This window comes from Ciconia boyciana, chromosome 13 (genome assembly GCF_034638445.1).
Source record: "Ciconia boyciana chromosome 13, ASM3463844v1, whole genome shotgun sequence".
NCBI classification, from domain to species: Eukaryota; Metazoa; Chordata; class Aves; order Ciconiiformes; family Ciconiidae; genus Ciconia; species Ciconia boyciana.
The window spans coordinates 5,472,806-5,495,199 of NC_132946.1; the positions used below are offsets into that span (position 1 = coordinate 5,472,806).

The 22,394-nt window shown below is 42.9% G+C and overlaps 1 protein-coding gene and 1 long non-coding RNA gene across 2 annotated transcripts in view; one reads left to right on the forward strand and one right to left on the reverse strand.

Moving 5' to 3' along the window:
- The window catches only part of LOC140658775 (uncharacterized), a 60,920-nt gene extending 47,306 nt beyond the window's left edge, over positions 1–13,614 (reverse strand). Inside the window, exon 1 of the long non-coding RNA XR_012044866.1 lies at positions 13,501–13,614. This is a non-coding gene — a long non-coding RNA (uncharacterized lncRNA). The remainder of the gene's footprint in view (positions 1–13,500) is intronic.
- Positions 13,615–13,634: 20 nt separating this feature from the next.
- Positions 13,635–22,394, forward strand: part of GNA12 (G protein subunit alpha 12) — a 39,451-nt gene continuing 30,691 nt past the window's right edge. Inside the window, exon 1 of the mRNA XM_072877550.1 lies at positions 13,635–14,398. Within this exon, the coding sequence (XP_072733651.1) occupies positions 14,078–14,398 (321 nt within the window). The 5' untranslated portion in view covers positions 13,635–14,077. The remainder of the gene's footprint in view (positions 14,399–22,394) is intronic.

Here is a 22,394-nt window from a genome sequence, read left to right on the forward strand (position 1 = left end):
ACAAAGCAGTCTGAACAGTAATAGCTACCACTCCACCTCTGCTATCCCTCCCTCGGATACAGCAGCCATCCTGACTTTTCAGGGCACTGGCAATATAGCCATTTTGCCACCTTGGCAATCTGCACAAATTCCACCTGAGAACTAAGATGTGACTGTTTTCTCCTTTATTCTCTGTCCCATTAACTTCTTTTTCACAAGTTGGTAGAAAAGCCTTCTCGTGGTCAGCAGTCAGCTCTTGGAACCATTTCTTGATGACAAGTGTTTGGTATATCCAGTCCTTTGGAGAACAGCTTCCTTTTTCTGATTTAAATTCACTGCAACTAGTGGTCTCACATCAATTATGTACACTTCTCCTTGTCTCTCTGTCTGAAATGTCAGTGAATCTGATAATTTTTGCTCACAGAAGAAGTGGGGAACTAACAAGGATCTCTCGCACAGCCTGCAGTGATTGCATCTACCAAGGCATTAGCAAAACAGCAAGAAAACAGAAACAGGCACTGAAACTTGCTGAAGTTCAATCCCCTGCTCACAAACCAATATTCAGAGAGTAACTCCTAACATAGTGCTTGAGAAGGCAGCAGGGCACATCAGGACAGCGCGCAGGAAGGGCTACACAAGGCAATCTCTAGCTGTGGTCATGGGGACATCCAGAACGTTCAGGAAAGAAATAAACATGGTAAGAAATAAAGAATAACTCATAATTAAATTTAGAGATTTATTCCTGGCATAAAGGGACACAATTCCATTACCTTTCAGTTCTGTCTAAATATGCACCAGAAGGAACTAAGCTGGATATCGACTCTGACCTAGTTGGAGTTCTTTATAGTAACATTACCGTATTGTTAAAATACTGGTTTAAGAGCCAATTTTTGGTTGTTGCGTTCATTTTTACACCTGAGAGAAAGCCAGTGGGGTAAAGTTCTATTAAATGAATGTGAAAAATTGATGCCTGGTTCTAAGTGCACGTTTATAAATATAACATCAAATCCAGTGGCTTACAACAGCTTCTCTCCCAAACAGCTCTGCCCTGCAAGCACTGCCTGCCCTGCTGTAGTAATGGTCTTTCTCTGGCCAGCCTCCTGAAACAGTCAAGCAGTCTTCTTCCAAAGACAACCTTACGCTGGTGAGATTTAGCTTTGTCATTGCAGCATGTCTGCAGCATTTACTTCTCCATATCCTGGTGCTGAGCTGATTTGCTCATTATCAGATTGCTGTTTATTAATCAAAGCAGTAACAATGGGACAGAGAAGCTGGAATACAGCACAGACAGTGCTTCATTTGTTCCAATTGATTTTCCTATCACATTTTATTACTACTATTTACTTTGTATGCCTCAGGAAGATTGAACTGCACTGTGTAGTAGGGGTACATATTTGAATTTCTCTTAACTCGTGCTATTTCTATGATGATAGTCAGAACAGTAGGTTCTTCCAGCAACTAAGCCATTACCTTCTCCACTATAAAACAGCGTATGGAGATTTTGTGATAATTAGACTCCACCAGTGTGTGAAGTCCTACAGGTGGAGTCCTAGGGAAATCCATGAGAATCATGGATACTGAGCACATCTGAAAATTAGATCTCCAAGACGACATCTTACAAATTCTCAGCACTGACAAGAACGATTGCCATAGCTAAAGCAGCTAGAAGGTATAATGAAAGAGCATGCAGAATACACATACATATATGCTTAGGCTAGGACGATCGGCTGGCTTCAGGATGAGGTTTTGTCTTGCAGTAAAATTAATGGAGATGATGATGATGATGATGATGTTTTTTCCTGCTTCTTCCTACCTCTTTTCTAAAGCCTTAGATCACTGTTCACAAGCTGGATCTTGCAAACTTAAGCCAGCACATCTAAAACACCAGGGAAGACCAGATGATTACTGTCAGGAGGTATGTGGTGGTTTATGGAAGTTGACGTGTGGGTCAACAAAAAGACAAAGGATGGCACATGCTGTAAGACTGCATTAATCGTCTCCTTTACATAAACAAGGCTCACTGAGAACCAAAAGCAACTTAAAAACTGCCTGAAAAAACTACCAAAATCTGTGGTGAAGCTCCTACTCTCAGCACAGCTAGGATTTCACTCTAGAGATTTATAAGCATTTGAACTATATTTATTCTGAAATTGCCCCATTCAGTGAGTACAACAGGAAACCCATGGTTGGCTGCAACTGTAGGTGTGAGATGCAGTTGTGTGGGGAGGTGATGAGAATATATTTTTTAAAAAAGCTTTGTTTTCTACATTAATTTTATAATTAGCCTAATTCAGGAATGAGGAGGCAGCTAGCAGGTGGTAGCATGTGTCATTAATAAAGTTCAAAACAGAAACCACAAATAGTCAGCTGAGCTGAAAGTTTCCGTGGGCTCTTCACTGTTACTGGAAATGTGAGAGTCCCTCACACAGGAATTTCTTTCTTATCACGTGTTTTATCTTGCTGAGATGCTGTTTTGTAATGTAAGCAGAATGTGTGAATGTTTGTGTGTGCGTGTGCAAACACACATCTGTGTGCACATGTGCACCACACAACAGAATGCGTCTATTTAGACACGTGCAACATTATCCTCTCTGGGAACATGCCGCATGACATCAGGTAGAGTTACTCTTTTTTTTTTAATAGCAGAACTGCTTCTTTTGTTCTACTAGCAGAAGCTTTTGCGTTTTAGAGCAGAAGATGCTGAGTTGGAGTGCCCTGGCCCCCTCTCCAAAGTACAGACATACACTTGTCAGTTGTCCAACAGTGTCTGCGTAGTATGACTTCAAGCTTGCCTGGTGGTTCCCTATCCTCCTGCAGCCAATGACCTTCAGCTGCACCACATAATTATTTTCTCACTAGATTTTTTCAGCAGCAGTAGGGGTAATTGAATGATTGTAAAATAGGACACTAGGCCACTAGGGGTTAAGTGAAAACTAAAATAATGCCATCTACAGGAACATTTTTTGGTCATGCTTAAGGTCACAGTCAGATAAAGGGTTAGGAAATATCAGCCTGAGACTTTTAACATCACAAATGGGTTTCTGCAAGCACAGCTTGGGAGTGATGGGAGGGGGTGAGGAAGAAAGGAGGAGAATATACAGATACTGGGGGTAGATTTAACCTGGACTACGTTCAGACGCCTGGGTAAGATTCACTTGAGCAGCATTGATCAGAGTGGAAACATTACGTATCTTTGTTAATCTGGCACTGTTTCATTCATGCTGCATTATTATTGTTATTAGAACCTGTGATTTACTGTGTCCAGCCTGGATCAAATTCAGTAGCTGTATTTCTCGAGATTATTTTTTCACCCTTTCTTACTGAAATGCATTTATGGCAGCAGAGGTTTTACATCTTTTTAAAAGAATGATGTCTCCCTCCAGTGGTGACGTGATATGGCTTTGGTTTCCAAAGTCAATTAGGCCATATGAGTCTGAGTAAATGAGTGTGCATGACAATACACTTTTATGTGAAATAATTTTGTGACACACAGAAGAAGAGAATGACCCTTCATTATTAGACACCTACTTCTATAACGTTTCTCCCAGTAGAACTACCCTGTCTCTTTGAAAATCCTCTCTTGTATAGCAAATCTCATTTTAATACTATTCGTTTTAACAAAATAGTTTAATATATGCAAATAGCACTGAATTCCCATTCAATTTGTATGTTTTACTATTTGAATAGTAATAGTTTCTATCTGCTGATTCCCAAGTTGTACAATAAAATACTGGGTTGGGTCCCATCACCCTGTGGCATGAGGTAATACAGTGCTTTAGACATTTTGTAGAAAAAATCTCTTTGGATTAAGCTGTTTTCAGTTCAGAAGAGACATGTTCAAGCCCTGGTCACCTTGTAACAGAAAGCCATATGATACAAGTGCACTGGGGTGAAGAGATATTGATTTACCTTCTGTAAAATAAATGTAAAGTCAAAACCCTGAGCATTTTTCAGCACCTCTCCTGTACTCTGCCTGATTTGTGTGACCCTTGCTGCAAGCCCCAAGTCCCAGACCTTCCACTATGCATCCCACACCTTTCTAATCATCCCTGAATTGCAGATTCATATTATGAGTTGCAAAACTTGTGTGGCCTGGGTTGTGAGCCGCAAGTACTCCCTTATTCATCCATTTAGTGTTCCTTACTCATCCATTTAGTGTTCCTTACTCAAGTTCTCTATTTTTCCCATCTCTCTCCTCACATTTCCTTCTCTGAGATGAACTTCATAAACCACTTTTCTTAACTTCCCTATGCCTTACTGCAGTCCCAGTAGAAACAGTGCAATATTAAAAAGGACACTAAAATAGCAGAGTGATACCTCACCAGGGGAATCAGAAAGAAACTTTATTCTATTTAAACCAGTATTTAGTGTTAATTATGCTTTTCCTTCCAATAGTGAATAATCACTCAGTGCTGAAATTCGAAAACTTGCTCAGAAAGGGTTCCATGTGATTATTTGATTAATATGTCAGTGGTGCTCGTAGTTACCATTCTGCTGATTTCATGCCAAAACAATGGGCTGTGATGGCTTGAGAATCAGCTAAACAGTTCCCTTCTTCTGAGTATCATAAATGGATTGGAGAAAACATATTTGAGCATTTTCTTTCTGAGCTCTTTCATCATCAGAACTGTGATATAGAGTAGCTTTCTTCAGTGCTCACTGTATCACAACCGTTTGCTAAAATATGAATATATTTTTGAAGATAAAATGTTATCTTGTCTCTTCCAGGAGAATGCATTCTCCTTCCGTTTATTTTGGGTTTCTGGTTGTACTTTTGCCCTGTCACCCACAAATATTCATTGTATGTTTCTTCCTCCTTCTCTTCTAGCCAAAGTTATAAATTAAAATTCAATTTCATTAAAATTGTAAGTAATCATTCTCTGGCTCTCATTAGTAATGATTTGGTGCAGGGGGATCCCGGCTGCTCCCACAACTGTAATTCAATTGGACTCACCAGCTCTTGTTCACAAATCGCTTGAGCTGCAGTTTCTTCACAAATTTATGGCATCAGCACTGTCCAGCGGTTGAATTACAGCTGCAGGTTTGATCAGGGACTGCATTATTCTGCATCTAATCCCTGCATTCTGACAGCAGCACGGCGGAGCACTGTTGTTTTACAGGAACTGTGCATTGTTCTTCTGCTTTATGTCAGGGGCTGAATTGCCTTTGGAATCAGGGAACTGTCAGCCCAAAGCTACAAGCAAACAACAAGCTCAAAATGACATGGTGTATAAATAACAAACAGGAGACAGTCAAAAGCCAGCCCTCCTTCTTCTGCACTCTCCTAAATTACTGGAATGATGGTTGACCACAGACTGTGGTCTTGCATCATCGGGTGCCATCTGAACATATTGATGCTCTCTGAATATAGTGTTGAAATGTGACTCTCAGCTTTTACCCAAAATTAGGAATGTTGATATTCACTGGTGGCAGAAAGTCACTTAAACATTGATTAAATATTTCAGCCAGAAGCCATATTCATGCATTTATTCACATATAAGCCTTTTCTCTCGAGCAGTGGTCTGCAACCTATGGCATTCTTAGCAAAAAAGGGCACATCAGCAGATCTGGAATGGCATGCGGCAAGACCTGTGCCATTTTCCACAGAGGTATTATGTCACCCATCAGCTGACAGCCAGGACTTTGCCTCCTGCAAGGCAACATGCCCCCAAACCCACTTGTACCCACAGTTCAAACCCAGTGGAAAACAGAAGCCTTTACCCCTCCTAGAAACACAGTACTGTCATTCAGCTGACTGAAGCAGGGATTCATGGCCCTTAGTGTGGAATTGATCTTCATTAGGACTAGAGAGGTACGCGTCCCGGACACATTTAACCTCAGCTTGCAACAGGGAAAAAAAGATGGTGCATTGCCTTTGAAAGTTTCTCCTGCTTTAATGTATCCATATGGATGTGCTCCAACAACACACACCAGATCCGTAGCTGGCATGTATCAGCATCTACTACTCATTTAATTGAGCTTTACTGTTAAATCATTAATGGAAATCACTGAACATGGGGCAATAAGGTAGCTTCACCACCAGTCTGCTTCTTGTGGCTTCTGCTAATTTTCTTGTGTAGTTTTGCTTGTTTTAATAGCAAAATCTGTCATATTCTAGTTTTGCACAAATCCTGGGAGGCAAATTACAAGAGATGTGGAGCAATTCCTGTTGACTTTAATGAGGGTTGTGTTTTTTAAAAACTACTTTGAGAGGAAATCTAAGGGCCTTTTATTTCTTTATGCAACCTTGCCTTTTTTATATGCTTTGTTGTTGGAAAGACTCTGACATGAGACAGTGTATGGGAAATGTCTGCTTTCATGTGGCAACTCAGAGCAACAGCATTTGGCTACTGGATTGCAGCTTTTAGCTGAGCTGAGTCACCTGTTGTGTGCAGTCTCTTGTGGCTGCAGACTCCCCATGCAGGATTCTCAGTCGCTGTTTCCCAGGTGTGTTCCAACATGTTTTCAGTGTATTTTAGTTCCTTCATTTGCTCATTTTTTATTCCTTTGCAAACTGAAATATATTTTTTCCATTCCTAATTAACTCCCTGCCACCCCGCTTGTGGTGAAACCTGATTTATTTCTCCTTCTCCGCACCAAGAGGACAGGATACTTAATCTCCTCTGGGTGGACGCTGAAACACTGTCTGAATAAAATGCTGATCACTCATCTGGATAGTTCGTGCCAGCTCTCCTCTGCATTCCTGACGCCTGGGTTTTGTATCATTTGCTATCGTCTCTTTAAATGACAGAGTCCCTTCCTTCTCCATTTTTGGAGACTAATAATTCCTAAATTAGTTAGTAGTCACATTTAGGTGTGCATGTGAGTGTTTATCCTTTCGTATTATCTGTAAGACCATGAATATTCACAGGCTAAAAAGGATTGTTTGGATAAATACTTTGAAAGGGTATTAAGCCCATGGCTACAATTTATTGCACTTGCTGTTCTTTTGGGGCATTATTTTGTTGACTGGGACCCGCTTTTTGTATTAATGTCCGCTTGGTAGCTGCAGAGGAATAAAGAAGGCATGGGATCCCCCCATTCAGGGAGCAATGAATAAACATGTAGAAACAAACAAATATAGCAGCCCAATGAATTAGCATTTTGAAAGCTTCTGTGTTTGATACCCATCTGCAAAGTAAAGAATGAATATCAGATATATGTGGATGCATGCGTACATGTTTGCAGTGGCAAGCTCTTTCAGATGGCAAACACTCACTGTAAGTGCCAATGTTTTTGCACATCTTGAAAATATTTGTGTAAAAATTGAAAGAGAAAAGATTGCCCATCTGCAATGTGTAGTGGAAAATTATGTGGGCAGAATGCACAACATGTGCTAAGTGAAGGGAGCCAGGTGACAGAGGTGAAGAATCAAGATTTTTCTTCTTCACGCTGAAGCCTTGAGAGACCCATCTAGTGCCATCTCTAATAGCACGCTTTTCAGATGCGCATCCATTCTGTCTCTCCTTTGAAACTAACCTGGGCTGAGAAACCTAACAATGAATTCAGCCAGAGGGCTTGGAAGCCTGGCCTGCCAGCCCATTAATGGTCTCAGGCAAATACTGTGGACTCTGTGCTATTTATTCATCCTAAAGTGTAGGTGTTCAGAAATATGAGGCTGGTAAGTGGGTGACAGGTATCTGCAAGCGTCACCTCAGCAATTCAGGTTAGCAGAGAGCCTTGGAGTAGGATTGTAAAAATTGCATAATTTGTAACCTTTTCAGCACCAGCCTTTTTTAAAAAAAACCTGTAACCATCAGCTTTCCTTTGGACATGAAGAGAATAACTAAAGAGAACATCTGTTTTCCCTTTAGATGTGGAACTGCAATAGCAAGCCATGCATAAATTTTATTAAGGCTTGCTAATTTCCTATGAGTTTGGGGAGCTACATGTTACCCGTGGAGATGTTTGGCTCTGCATCACCAGATGAAAAGTCATTTTAAAAACAATGCAGAAAAAATTGACATAGCTTGGCAGCAAACATGTTAGGTTCTGTTCTCAGGAAGCTCCATTTTCTTTGGCTTTGTTTTTGCACTTTATAGATTTGTGCCTTTTTTTCCCCCTCATAATGTCACTCATCTTGTTTTCCAATGACTTTTTATGACATAGACGACTAAATGAAACACATGCCTAAATTGACAAAACTACTAAATGCTTGGGTCTTTTGTACTCAAAATCAGAGGTCCAAATACTTTCAGAACTTAGGTCTGCTTTTAAGTTGTTTCTGAGATGCCAGGCTTCTTGTGTATGCCAAGGACACATACTCGAGGCAGCATGTGCCTGTTCTGTCCCTTTGTGCTCTAGGAATAGTCTCCAGATTTAGAACTCAAAAGCAAGGGCTGTTGAGACATAGCCCTGCTCAGATCCCACAGGCCTACTTTCTGTGCCCTCTGAGGAAACGTCTTTGAGCAGAACCTCACTTTCTGATCTTTCTGTGTACCTCAGAACCGAGGTACACCGTCCCTGTGTGTAATCACAGCAACTTCACGCTAAGAACTTAGAGCCTGCAAGACACTTGGCAGGATATGCCTGCAATTACACAGATCATGCCTTGTTGCATGAAATAAGTAGAAAAGTCACAGGCTGGGTTAAAAATATGCTTGTCTTCTCTCAATAATTAATTGTTTGGGGATTAATATGAGGTTTTGTGTTTTGAAAGTAAACTTATCCACTCGTTGGCTGGTGTGTAATGAAGGAGAACAGGCTACTGTCAAGAAGTCTGAAAACAGTGAAAATTAACTACGTGAAGTGTCACGACTCACATATTTTATGTAGATGAGTAATGTATCCTCTGTGGGACACAAGATGAAAATATCACATGGAAAAGAAAAAATGGTGGCCACAAAATTAATAAAAGAAGCAGGTATACTTTGCTTTGGCATAATTTGGCATTTTTACTGCTTAGTGGCAGCTGACCTGGTCCACTGCAAAAGAATCCACGTTTGTGAACTCACAAACAGTATGAACCAAATGTTCTGCAGCCTCTGTACTCACAGAGCTAGCAAAGGGGAAAGAAAATATAATTAAAAATCAGAATACACTGAAATCAAACAATTATAATTTGAAAGCACTGTTTGGTTATCCATTTCTCTTCCAGTCTTACCATTACAAGGCTGCTCGTGGTTCTCTAGTTCTTTGTCTGGACATAGTTTTTAATGTCTTGATGTCAATAGTTAGAAGCTCAATGAGTTTAGGCAAATCCGGATCAAAAAAATGGATGCATTTCCCAAACAACTGTATATTAAAGCAATGTTAAAAGGGACAAGGCAAATACTGAGATACAAATTCACTAGTAAGTGGATTTTTTTCTTGAGAGATGCCTAACTACTTCAGTTTTCTTTGTCTTCACAGGAGTTAAGACTGCAATCACTTCAAAGAACTGGGATCTCTGAGAAAGAGCATATAACAACAGGGATCATAAAGTCTTGCAGAAAACATCTAGCCAAGGTCTCAATACTGATAGCAAAAAAATAATATATTAGCACTGGAAGTTTCCCATATACTTAATGATGTTACTAGAAAATAGTTCATCTATTTGAACTATTCTTGTTTCTTTCCTCCACAGGAGAACATTATTCACTTTGTCTCTCTCCACTTTTTCATTCTACTATGGGGAGTGTGCAGAGAGAAGGCCATTGAAAAAGCTATATAAAACTTCTGAGAATGCAATAAGCAGAATATGGCACTTTTAACATGACAAAACTACCAGCTTAGGTAAGGGCTTGAAGTGCGTATAAACTCCAGCACCTCCTCAGGCAAAGAGAGTCACAGTCTCAACAACAGAGAAGAAGCAAAAGCAGTTTAGATCATAAATCTTCTTCAGATCTACAGGCTTTGCTATGTGAATGCACAACGAGCAATTCAAGGGCCCCAACATCTTTAAATAAGGCAGACTAAGCCAGGAGTGCTTCTGCCCTGTGGTAACAACAGTTCGATATTTTGACTCAGTTTGCTCATCTAGCACAGTGGTCAGAAAGGACAAGGTGGAAGATTTATCAACTCGGGTGATTCCATTAGTGCATACTTTTTCTTGTTGTTGTCTTAAGATTGCCAGGTTCTTGCTTAAACTCTGAAGTTTAAATTACATTAGTGCTAGCTCTGATATTGCTGCATGGTGCTGTACTGCAAGGTGGTAGGCATATCCTCCTTGCTGTTTATTGCTTCCCAGTTTCACTGAGCAAAATATTCTTCTTGGCAGTGACAGTGTGTGGTAGCACTCAGAAAAACAACAGCCATGTCCCAGACATGGGCAAACATTCAGTTTTGTAATACTTATAGGGTCCATTAGCTGCATTCTCAGCTGAAGTGGCAGCACCTCCTTCACACCGTGCCTCCTCTGCTGATGTTGATAACACACATTCAGAGGAGAGAACACAGTCTTTAAGCTACGGGTCACAGTGGACTGGGTAAAGAATGGGCCATCATCCAGGTGGGGACTTGACCCAGGTAGAAACAAGTGGGGCTTGAAATAGAAAGAACCAAAGGCAGGCACCTCAGCCCTCCTCATCTCACATACTTTGTGCCAGCATTCATCAGTGAGGCCGTGTCCTCTTCTGGCCTTTCAGTAAGCAGAAAATGGGACTTATTGACTGGAGCTCACTGCCAGTGCTTTTTCCATAACTACTTCTTCATTTACCGGAGCTGCCTAGATGTCACTCCCATCCTCAATAAGGTCTTCATGTACAAGCAGTCCACTAGCTTCTCAAACTGCCATACAGCTTTTCAGCTTTAATGTTCTGCTGTCTGTTTTCGGGGCCAGGGCCTCTGAAGTTCATGCTCCAGCCTTTCCCCCAAGAGCTCCCCGTCTTTCTGCTCGTAATTCAGTTGCTTTGTAGCCAACAAGGGAAATGGAAATAACATTGCCCTCATTGCCTCTCTGTTTCTATCCTCCAATCCTCTATTTTATTCAATTTTTTAGCCTCCTTCTCCCTCTCTCTATATTTATGGGAGATGAAGGAAGGAGAATAGAAGCAGCTGTACAAGTATTTCTTCATCTCAGCAGAAAGAGAACAGGAGTTATAGGAGGAAACAGAGATGGGGAAAAGCAAAGCAGAGTAGAAATTGAAAAAAGGTAAAGCTGGAAGACTGAGAAAGTAAAAGAAGGAATAGAAAAATGAAGTCATTAATATTATTTTATTTTGTGTCAATATAAATTGTTTTAATTTCAGTCTGAGCCAAAAGAAGGGAGGCGAACTGGAAATCTTGAAGCATGGAACTGGGCAGATAATAAGGAAATGGAGAAAGGGAAGGCATTGAGACTGAGTACAAGCCTCTCTCTCATAAGCTTTTACTGGGGTGCTTACACCTATTGCTTACGCACATAACAAAACATCTGCAGAAACATCAATTGGGATCATCACATGTATTTGTGAGGTTCTGCCCAGTCCCTCAGCAGAGCAACAGAAGGCATACTACTGCAGATCTGCGGTAGTAAACACAATTCTGTTTTGTCCTGGTTTTAGAACAGCTTCTGAATGATTAGATGAGGAACAACAGTGCTGCGGGGGAAAGAGGGAGGGGTGGACCTTTTCCTTTTGACAATTAGATGTGAGCTGTTGAAAGCTGCTTTCATGGATGAATGCATAGAGAACTAAGGACATCTGGCAACTGATTTGTTTGATTAGGTTATTGTATACCATAATTTCACTCTCACTTACAGACGAAGCAGGCGTATCGCAGGAGTTGGATGTCCTAGTTGTTTGAATTCTCTGCCCAAACCCCTCAGAACCTCAGAAGTCTGAAGAGGGCCTCAAGTAGGGCACAGACAAAGCTAGTGAGGCAGGAGTAACTGAGCTAATCAGAAAATACCAATCTGGGCCCTTCACAGTTACATAGGGTCTGATTTGCAGGCAGCTTAGCATCTGTGGATTCCAGCGGGACTCCTGAGTGCTCAGCTGTTCTGAAAATCAGGCCTACCGAGCACGGAGGGTTCGGGGGTTGAGTTGTTTGTCTCCATCGTGCTGGTCTGACTGGCTTCTTGTGGGGCAATGATGACATCCAGTGGAGAGACTCGTGAATTACAGCAGTATTTTACGTGGAATGGGCTGCTGCCGAGTCTCCAACTACAATCCAAGAGAAAATAACTTTCTCAAGAAAGGTTCTGTGCTGTAGTGAATGGCTCATGACTAAGAGTTTTGTCCTGTTCTCCTCCTGACTTCTGCAATACCTAAAGGTGTTTTTAAGTGTCTCCTCTTGGTAAGGAAAAAAAAGACTTGCTCTTTGGGGAAGCATTGACAACAGCAGCTCAGCATCATTAACAGTCGCACGAGACTCTCACTTCCATGAAAGGTTTTAATTTTTTTGTTTTGTTCTAAATCTGTGACTCCTTGATCTCTTGGGCCATCTTAAGGCTTCTTAACAATCTTAACTTTCTATTAAATGTCATTTTAGTAGTTTTCCTCAGGTCTCTCTGTCACTTGCCCCAGTACGTGCTAGTCTAGGCTTGCCCCAGTGTTTGGTACAGGGCACGGTAAATCATCTGAAGCTTAAGATGGATTAGATGTTTATGGCTTAAACAATTGGAAGCACAGATAAAATAAGTACTACAGAAAGGACCATATAATCTCATAGAACTGAGGACACGCGTCTGTCTTTTATGATTTCATTTTGCAGCCAGAAGGTCTGGGATCCCAGCCACTGCTAGGTGATCACATACCAGCTGCTTCCGAAAATGTTTTTGTTTTTTTTTTCTCCAGTACCTAATCAGGAGACCAAGGGGATTTTCTTTCAGATGTGTACTTTGATACTTTAATCCCCGCCTCATCATCAGCCCAGCACTAGATTGTTTCAATATGCTTTACAAGGAATTACACCTGACGTCAACCAAGAAATTAAATTTCACAAAGAAAACCACCACGTGTTGCAGTGTGCTTCAGCAGAAGCCCCTCGCCGCTCCCCAGGCAGAGGCTGGACGTCGGCTGCAGCCGTCACAGGCCGAAGCCGCTTGGGAGCAGCTCTCTGGGGCAGCTGGGCCTCAGGCTGTGGCCTGCAGAGACAAGTCTTTGTATCGTTTTAAAAACCGGCTTAATAAGACGCTACGGATGCTGAAGTGCCCTGACCGCATGTATTCATTTCACGGTGTCAGTAATGACACATTTCTGTATGTCACTGCCTGACTTTTACAACCTGACGGCTGAATCACTCCGATGCAACATGACCCCTGTTGTTGGTTTTCCCCAGCACATTACTAACACCGTCCCCCGGTTACCGCCGCCGGCTGGGAAGGCCGAAGGGCCCGTTACAGACAGGCCCCGAGCGGCCCCTCCGCCTCAGCGCTCACCTCACGCCAACGGCCCGGGACGCGACCCGACGTCACGCCCCGCGCAGCGCACCCGCCTTCTCCCACAACGAGGCCCAGGCCCCGCCCCCTGCGAGACCACCGCTCTCGGGAGCCCGCCCTCTCGCCTGTGATTGGTGCTTGCCCCGCCTCCCGTGGGGCAGCTCCGCCTTCGTCCCCGCCCCCGCGCTGTCCCTCCCGGCGCTGCCCGCCCTGGCTCGCCTTGAGCCCTGTCGCCCGCTTACCCCCGCCCCACATGTCGGCTTCTCCAATTGGAAGAGGGAGGCGTTGACCGACGCTCCTGTCGCCCAATGAGACGCAGCGTTAGCGGGGCGGGAGGGCCGGACGGGCACCTCCCTCCGCAGGCGGCGGCGGCGCTCCCTGACTGAAGGGGCCGGGGGCTCCGCGTCCCCCCGCCCCGCCGCGCCTCAGCGGGACTGGAGGCGGCCGCTGGCTGAACCCGGGCCGAGGGGCTCGGGGGTGTCTTCCCGCCGCCTCGGCGCCCCCTCGCCGCTCGGAGAGGAGCGGGGCGGCGGTGCCCCCTCCCCGGGCAGGGCCTGCGGGCCGCGCCCCGCCGCCGCCGCCACCCCTCCCCCCGTCCGGCTGGCCTCCCCGGGCCGCACCCCGCCTCCCCTCCCTCCGCAGCGTCGCCCAGCCGAGCCGGGAGAAGGGGAATGGGCGGTCCCGGCCCTTAGCCCCCGGCTGCGGCTGCTGCTGCTCCTCCTCCCGGGTCCCAGCGTCTCGCTGGCCTCCGCCCGATGCTGGCGGAGCTGGCTGGGGTCTCCGCGGCGTTGTGAGCGCTCCTGCCGTCCCGCAGCCGCCATGTCCGGCGTGGTGCGCACCCTGAGCCGCTGCCTGCTGCCGGCTGAGGCCACGGGCCGCGCTGGGGAGCAGCCACGGCGGGAGGGCAAGGAGCGGAGCCGCGATGCGGAGCGGGAGGCGCGGCGGCGGAGCCGGGAGATCGACGCGATGCTGGCCCGGGAGAGGCGGGCCGTGCGCCGCCTGGTCAAGATCCTGTTGCTGGGCGCCGGCGAGAGCGGCAAGTCCACCTTCCTCAAGCAGATGCGGATCATCCACGGCCGCGAGTTCGACCAGAAGGCGCTGCTGGAGTTCCGGGCCACCATCTACGAGAACATCCTCAAGGTGAGGGGCGGGAGAGGGCCCGGGTCGGGGACGGAGCGGCGGCTCCAGCCGCCTTTGCCCAGAGCAGTGGGGGCGGCCGGGGATGGAGGCCGGCGCCGACACATCCCGCAGTTTTGGGAGTTTGGGCCGTGCCCAGAATCGCCGTCGGAAAAGGATGTGAGCTCGGCCGGGGCGGCGGCTGCGGCTGCTCCCCCTGAGCTGCTCCGCCGCACCTCTCGGATGCGCCCTCTCTTCAGCAAGGGGGTTTCGGTGGGGCAGGTGTTTCGGAAGGCGTGCACCTTTTGTGCGAGTGCCTGGCGGGCTGTGGGAGGCGAGGCTCTGTGGGCTTCCAGCGTTATCCGTCAGAAGGCCTCGATGAAAAAAGGCTCAAAGGAGACTTCCCTGCGAAGGGGATTGAGAAAAGCTTTGTGGAAACGCAGAGGAAAGAGGATATAGGTGTGGCCTGTGCCCTGGAAAAAACGTTATGAGAGCATCCTCGAAGTTAGAATTGGGGAAACCTCAAAATTTGAAGCAATGAGGAGGAATTTCCTTGCCTCTGCCAAGTGCCCTGAGTTTATGTACGTCGAGATGGGACAAGAAGTGGGTCCCCATATAAATGTGGCTGCAAGTGGCTGTTACTTAGTACATCTTTAACAACGGGGGAGCGTAGGCCCTTAGAGTTGGGTAGTGTGGGATGTTACCAAGTGTAGCTCTGAAATGGAAATAACTTTGTTTTGGTACCTTTGCAAAAAAGTTTTTGTTCAATGTGTGTGCAGGCTTTGTAGTGCTGGTAGTATGTTTCTCTAGTGACTGGAGAATATAAAGGCTACTAATAGAGCCTACAGATAGAGCCTTTGGTCTACAGACAATTAAGGAAGATCAGCCTTGACAAATACTGTTTCTTCCTGGGAAAAAAGCTTTGTTGCCCTGTGCAGGTAGGAGAAGTGATTCTACTTCAGAAAATCCCTGAAGATGCATAAAAAGCTCATGTAAGAATGTATCTCTCTTCACCCTCATAATCTCTCTCTAAAAGAACTGCTACTTTCCTGCCTGTGTTTTTCTATAGGACTGTCTCTTTTCTTATGTGGGTATGGATTTTTGAGGCTCTGTGAGACTTCATAGAAAATTAAAGGGAACTGTGCAAGTTAAGGATAACAAGAGTTACTTCTGAATTTTCAGAGTTGTTTGGAATAGAAGCTTAATATGCACTTAATAAGTGCACACACGCAGTGACTCTTGTTTTTAAGAATGCTTCTATTCCATGAAGGGCTTTTGCTTCTGTAAGGGAACAGGAAAATTGTTGACTAATTTTCTTTTCCTTTTTTTTCAGTCCATTTTCAGGAGCATGTACATGTATTGCAGGAGCCCATTAACTGCAGGAAAGTTGAAGCTCCGAAGCTTCTCTTTCATTGAAGTTATGTAAGCAAAGAGAGTGTTATGAGTCTTTATCTATACACCTAGAAATAATGAGCCTTATTTTAGAGGTCTTAATGCTTATTTTGATACTGCCAGTGACTTATTTGTTACTGCTACTGATTTAAAGTAGTAGCAGAGGCTTTAACGGAAGTGATTTGTGAAAACGGAAAAAAATCTGAGATTCCTTCCTCTTTAAGTTGTCTACGCAATACTAGTTATGGTAAAATATTGTAATATTTTATGTATGCAGAAGGGATAGAGCTTTCAGCAGCAGAATTCAGTGTGCTTTGGAAAGGAAAGTAAGTGTCCTCATGGTGTAGTAGAGGAGACTGAGTTTTGCACTTGAAACACTTGTCTGCTGAATGGCTTTGGGCAAATTGGCAGAACTTAGAGTAGAATCCAGGTCCTTAAGGTAGCAGTCAGGTGTTCTGATTTCAAGACAGGTAGTTAACAACACTTCTTGGACTGTTGTCAGCTGAACACATTTTTAAGCCTCCTAATCATCAAACTAAAATTTGGAAGTGTTTTTAAAGTGAGTTAATATAGTTCAACAGATCCCCCTTTTGGCCTTGCAGATCATGATTTGGGAGTGTTGGTTAGGCTACTCTTCTAGGTACACGGACCACATCTGTCTGACTCTTCCTTCTCTTATTTCCCCAGATAACAGAGATGGCTTTTGCATATAAGAATACAGTTTAGTCTTCACCCATAGGTTTTGGGGAATGGCTTGGGAATGGTCGCTATGGAAAGAGTATGCAGAAGGAGGGAGAGCAAACAAAGGGAACTAAATGAGTGTTCTGCTTGGAAGGAGGTCTGAGACTGGAGTGTGGGGAGAAGGCAGTAGATGTTCTATTTGTGTTTTGCTCATCTGAAAGAAACCTGATAACACCTTAATATTCTGCCATAATCATCAGGAAGAAATTAAATACCAAGACAGAATTACAGGGCTTTCAAAACGGAGTGATGTTGTCAGTGCCTTTATTTTGGGGTAATTGTGTAATACTTTCTTATATTAATCTTTGTTGTGTGGAAAACCATAAAATGTTTCAAGTAAACTTACTTTGCTTCTTTGATGATGTGAATTGTCAAGTGAACCTGATTGCCATTTTTCTATAATGAAGTGTTTCGACCACAGGTTCTTTTCATTTTTTCAGGAAGTTCAGGCTAGAATGATCATCCATTAAAACTCAGTGGAGATCACCATGTATGTAACTTACAAGAAAGGATATAAGATGAATTTTTATAATACGATACGTGGACAATGTAAAATGAAAATGATCCTATCGAATAGCATATAAATCTGTTTGACGTCGTGAAGTACAGCTGCAGCAACCTTAGCCCTTTTTTCCACACAGTTCTCAGCATGGTCAAACAATAGTTCTGTTAGGCTTCTACAACACTGAGATCTGAGTTAGAAATGCAGTGTAAATCTCTGGGATTAAATGGTCAATTTTCATTTTCCAACCATGACTAAACTTCTTTTTGAAGGAGGAGGATTACTATTCTCTCAATAGTGCTTGATATTTCTAAAGTGCTTATTGCAGTAGTATTTAGGCAGTCTATACAGCTTACAGAGAATGAAGGAACTGATTCAGAGAACAGAACCTGAAACTTCTTTGAAAATAACAATGCTAAGTATGAACTGACGTTAGTGTCAGCTTCCACTTTATTTTGAGTTTTCATCTTCGTGCTTTTCTGATATCTTCTTAATGCTGAGTTCTTTCCTTACCTTGTTCTCTCTGTTTCTCATCCGCCACTTTGGGAAACCCTAGTTAGAAACAAAATGCTGAAACGAAATGAATCTATGATACAGAATTTACTTTTCCATTTAGTACAGGTGATGGTTCAGGGCCTTGCTAGCTTTTTCTGGCATTTGTGGGACGGTCTTCAAATACATTAGTTTTGCTTTGGTTTAAGGTAAATAGTCATCGGTTAACTAGGGTTTTGCTTGTTAATCGAGGCTAAGTTTCAAAGTAACTTTTTGGAACTTTTTGATGATTGGAGTGAAAAGCAGTAGTGTTAATGTTCTGGTACAAGTACACAGGCTTCATGACTTTAGCACACCCATCTGGAAAAGGAAAGTGGATAGGACAGGGCTAGCTGCTGCAGCATGAATTTTAAGGCGCCTCTTGGACATACAGAGGAACTTGGAAAACTTCTGTGTGCTTTAAGTTTCAAATCTAAGAAATGGCTGGTGGTGTTACATGAGCGGTTTGATGCCTTCCAACTGTAGCTGAAGGAGTAATCTTTTGATACCTTTGAAAACAGATGGGTTGGCCTTGCTACTCTGCTTGCTTCCTTTGATAACAGTTAATGAATCATGGCTCTGATGTTCCTTGTCTAAATGTTTTTTTTGTTTCAAGTATGAGAATATTATGCTGCTTGAAAAAACCTGGTTTAGCTGCATGAGAAAATAATTAATCTACAAGCACCAGAGTGGTACTTGCACCAGCTTGTTTGGGAGATTTCAATCTGAAGAGAGAAAAAATTCAGCTTTAAAAAGCCTGCATAGAAGTTTTTTGAGTTTTTTGGTAATGTTAGCTTCCATGTTGAAAATGGGAAGACCAGCTCACGATTTCAGTACATCTGTGAGTGTTTTCTTGTCTGTGGCCTGAATTGTGATGATTGACTAAGGAATTGGAAAGCCTGGAATTGCAGAGGAAAGGACTACTCAGGAAATGATGTGTAACTTCATTTGTGGGCTCTGGGTGGGGGAAAAAACAACCAAAGATTTTGAACATGAAAACTCCCTGAGGATATATCTTTGGGACTTTTGAATGCAGTTGCAATACACGGGGGCATACCCGAGAGTATTTCTCCTCAGCGGCTTGAATATGAGTGACAGTGAAGCAAGCAAAATGAGTAGCCTGTGCTGAAGTCTATTTTAAGAAGAACTTTGGACTTCTGCAACCAATCCTAAACCTAGACTGCTGCTGCTTCGTTGTTGCAGGTACTTGAATGTACTTGAATTGTATAACTTGAATGGGCTTAGGTTGTGTTTATGGTCTCTGACTATAAGGTGGATGGTACCTTGTGTCATTGAAAAACAAAACAAGAAAACTCATTTGCAACCTGTGAGTTTCAGTTAAATATAGATACAAACTCAGGGAAGTGGGAAAAAAATATTCCTGAATTTATTTGGGAGCTACACTTTAAGCGACCAAATTATCTAGTAATTTATAATGCAAATATACTTCTTCTAATAGCCTACAAACGAAAGGGGAATGCATCTTTCCATTATGTGAACTCTAGTTTCTCTTTAAATTGACTTGACTACACATTTTCTTGGGTTTACATGCGAATGAGTTTGGTAACCCATTAGGAGGTGATGATAGTGACGCTCAATCTGTTGGGATCTAGCTGTACTTGACTAGTTGGTCACAGGACAGTGTCAGTCTCATTCCTGCTGGGACAGCTTCTTTTGAAAGGAATGACAAGAATACTCTGTAGGAACTGTGGCTAATTAAGAGCTTTTCCATTAAATTTAACACAAGTGCTAAAGCTCCATGATAGAACTGGTATTTAAACCTGATTATCTTTGCTTTGTGCTTCTGCTGTTTAGTGGTTATTTTAATATGAAAAATAATATTCACAAAATTATGTAGAAAAGAAGAAACTCTTACAAGTCTTTTTGGTCTTTCTGTTCCAGGTTCATTTAACCAATGAAACTCTTACTAACTTCCAGTTGATGTATTTTCTGTGTCTCAAATATAAATTCCGTCAGCTCTGGTGGTCTCTTTGCATTTGGGGTGTCTCTTGGTTGGGCTAGGAGAGAGCAATCTGTCTTCATCATGCTGGACAGTGGAAAAGGAGTAATGGTCAATAGTAAGTGATAAATATTCATTGTTTTTCCAAAATAGAGCCTACAATGCTCTTGTGATGTAGTCATTAGTATTGCAGAACATGTGTTAGTCCCTGGAGACTGTAGGCACATACTTTGATGTTTTCCAGACAAAAGTTTAGTCACTTGAGTGACTAAATTTGGGAGCTTACATTATATTCAGTTCGTTTAGTATGCATATATTTTTATAATTAACTTGGAAACAGTATTGGCAAAAAAATTAGCAAATTGTGCTGCTAACAATGTTTACAGGAAAACTTTGGAGCAAGGGCAAACTAGTACACTTTGTTTGAAAAACTAAGTTCAATACAAATTACACAAGAGAAAAAGCTAGAAGGGATCAGAGGCTGTAGAGTTTCCAAATGAGTTTCCTTCACTTGCATGGGTTTCTTTCACCCTCGTGGGGGTGAGGATCTGGTCTTATCCTACCATTGAAGGTCCCTCCCTCTCTACCCTTCCCTTCTGTCTAAGCACATCTGCTGGGTACTGTGGCAGTGTATTTGAGGGCAGCATGACAGGGTCTTGCAAAACCTGATGAGGATACTTCTGGAACTGCTGATGCTGCTTCCGCTCCATTGAAAGCATGAACTAATTATGAACTAGATGTTAGTGTGATGGTCTCAGGAAAAGGAGAAACCTGGTAATGTAATTCTGAAAGCATTAACTTGGAACTTTTTTAAGGTCCTGCACCAGTCGTCACCATCTCTCTACTTTGTGTCTAGTTGCAAGTAGAGCTTGCAGTGAGAGTCTTTTTCTTCTGCTGCATTTATCGTCATTTTGCTCGGTTCAGTCAAAGACAAGGACGCTTTTCAGAGTTTCCAGACAAGCAGACATCACTGCTGCTCCCAATTCAGAGATTCAGTGGCTAATCCAAATGTTTCTTAATGTTTGTGTTCCTGTGGACTAAGTAAATGACACTTCCCCTTTGTTCCCATTTTTTATTTGTATGTTGGGCTGGAAGGTAGGTCATCTTTACTGTTTACCCTGCTCTCACCTGGGTGGTACTGGAATATGTGAATGGTGAAAATACATGCATAACTGGTGAGCCTTTTCATTGTCTAACTGGGCTAACTGGTGCTGCTCCCACCCCTACCCTTGTGTCTGTCTCACCTTACAGCAAACTAATATAGGTGGCGGAAACCACTTTTTATATAAATGACTAGGTTTTTGGTGATGTTTGCTCACTGGATTGGCTTGTGGGCTCAGACAAATGACAAACCTATCAAGCAGGAGAGGGTGGAACTACCCTACCAGGAAAGATGCCCCTTTTGATGGTACCTCGTTGTTAGACTGACTGCTCTGTAATATGAAACCTTATCCATAATGACATTGGATTCTTGGCTGCTGCTTGGCTGTAATATTCCAAGGACATAGATCAAATAAAAACACCGTTAATGCTTTTACGATAGCGTGCTGTAAAAGTCTGATTGTCTTGCTATGACTTTATTAGTAGTAGATCACCTTCTTCCCAGTGTTCCAGACAGCAATTTAAAAAAAAGTGCATGTGATTATTTGCAAACACTGACAACTTTATTTTTAAAAATTGTATTTGAAAATGTCTTTTTTAGAAGGTTAAGAGATGTTTTCTAAAAATACGAGTAGGTTACATTTTATCATCTTTCTTTACTTGCCAGTAAGCATTGCTGCTGAAAAGTCCAGTCCCATCTATGGCTGTGTGATTCAGCTTTCTCTCTCTTGTATTGGCACCAGCGATCATGGAGCTGTTGCAGTTTTTTGGTACAGTTAGACTTGCTGGTCCAGCTGGACCTGTGTTCGTATAGCTGCGTCGCTTTGTACTGTTCTACTGGCTCAAAGGGTATATTAGAAATACCTTGCCAAGGTGGGAGCACTCATTTTGGCATTTATGTTGATCTGTGAATGGCGATCCCCAGATTTTGCCAGTTCCTTGTCAACAATGATGAGGAAAACCACAGTAGGAAACGCATTTGGATCTCTCTTGCCTGTAATGTTCATGTTGGTTTACAGCCATAGGAGAAGACAGTATTGCCTATTAGCTGTGACTTGGAGTCCCCTAATCAAGTATTCGGCAGTGCTCAGCACTTCTCTCACAACAAGTTTCCATAAGTGATATAGATGCTGGAGATCTAGGGCTTTGGGATGAGGTTGAGCAGTGTATTAATGGTAAAAGCTTAAAAAGTAGCTGCTGCAGTATTTCATGTGTAACGGTTACTCTGTCATCTGTGCTCTCATACCTGTAGTAGTTCCTTAAAATTATTTTGAGAAAATGCACTGTAGGAGACTTCTCTATTTGTATACAAATTCTAAGTAGATTTGCAAGTTCTCTCTAGACACTTGACTAGAATAATAAAATCTTTTGATCACTTGACTGTTGGCTTGCACATGGAAGAACCTGCCCTTGCTTATGAGCGAGTGCCCCCCCAAAATCTATTGTTTCCTTTATGCCTTTGGTGCTTAACTGTGGTGTGTTCTCTCAGCCTCTGAGTTGGTCCAGCTGGTGAAAGGTGTGGGATTTTTAGGATAACAAATCCTTCAGGTACTGGAGTATGCGAATAATTTAAAATGTGAATGTTGTGTTTTATGTAGTAGTATAACTACTGATGTAAGATATTCTTAAATCAAGCTGCTCTTTAAATACTGCAACACTTTTTGTGTATTGGCAAGCATCACTGGCTTCAAGTGACATTAACCTTTCTAATAATTCCCACAAAATAATTTAATTATTATTTAAAAATACAAGACAACCTGGATATTTTTCAAAGCTAGAACGCTTTCAGAAGT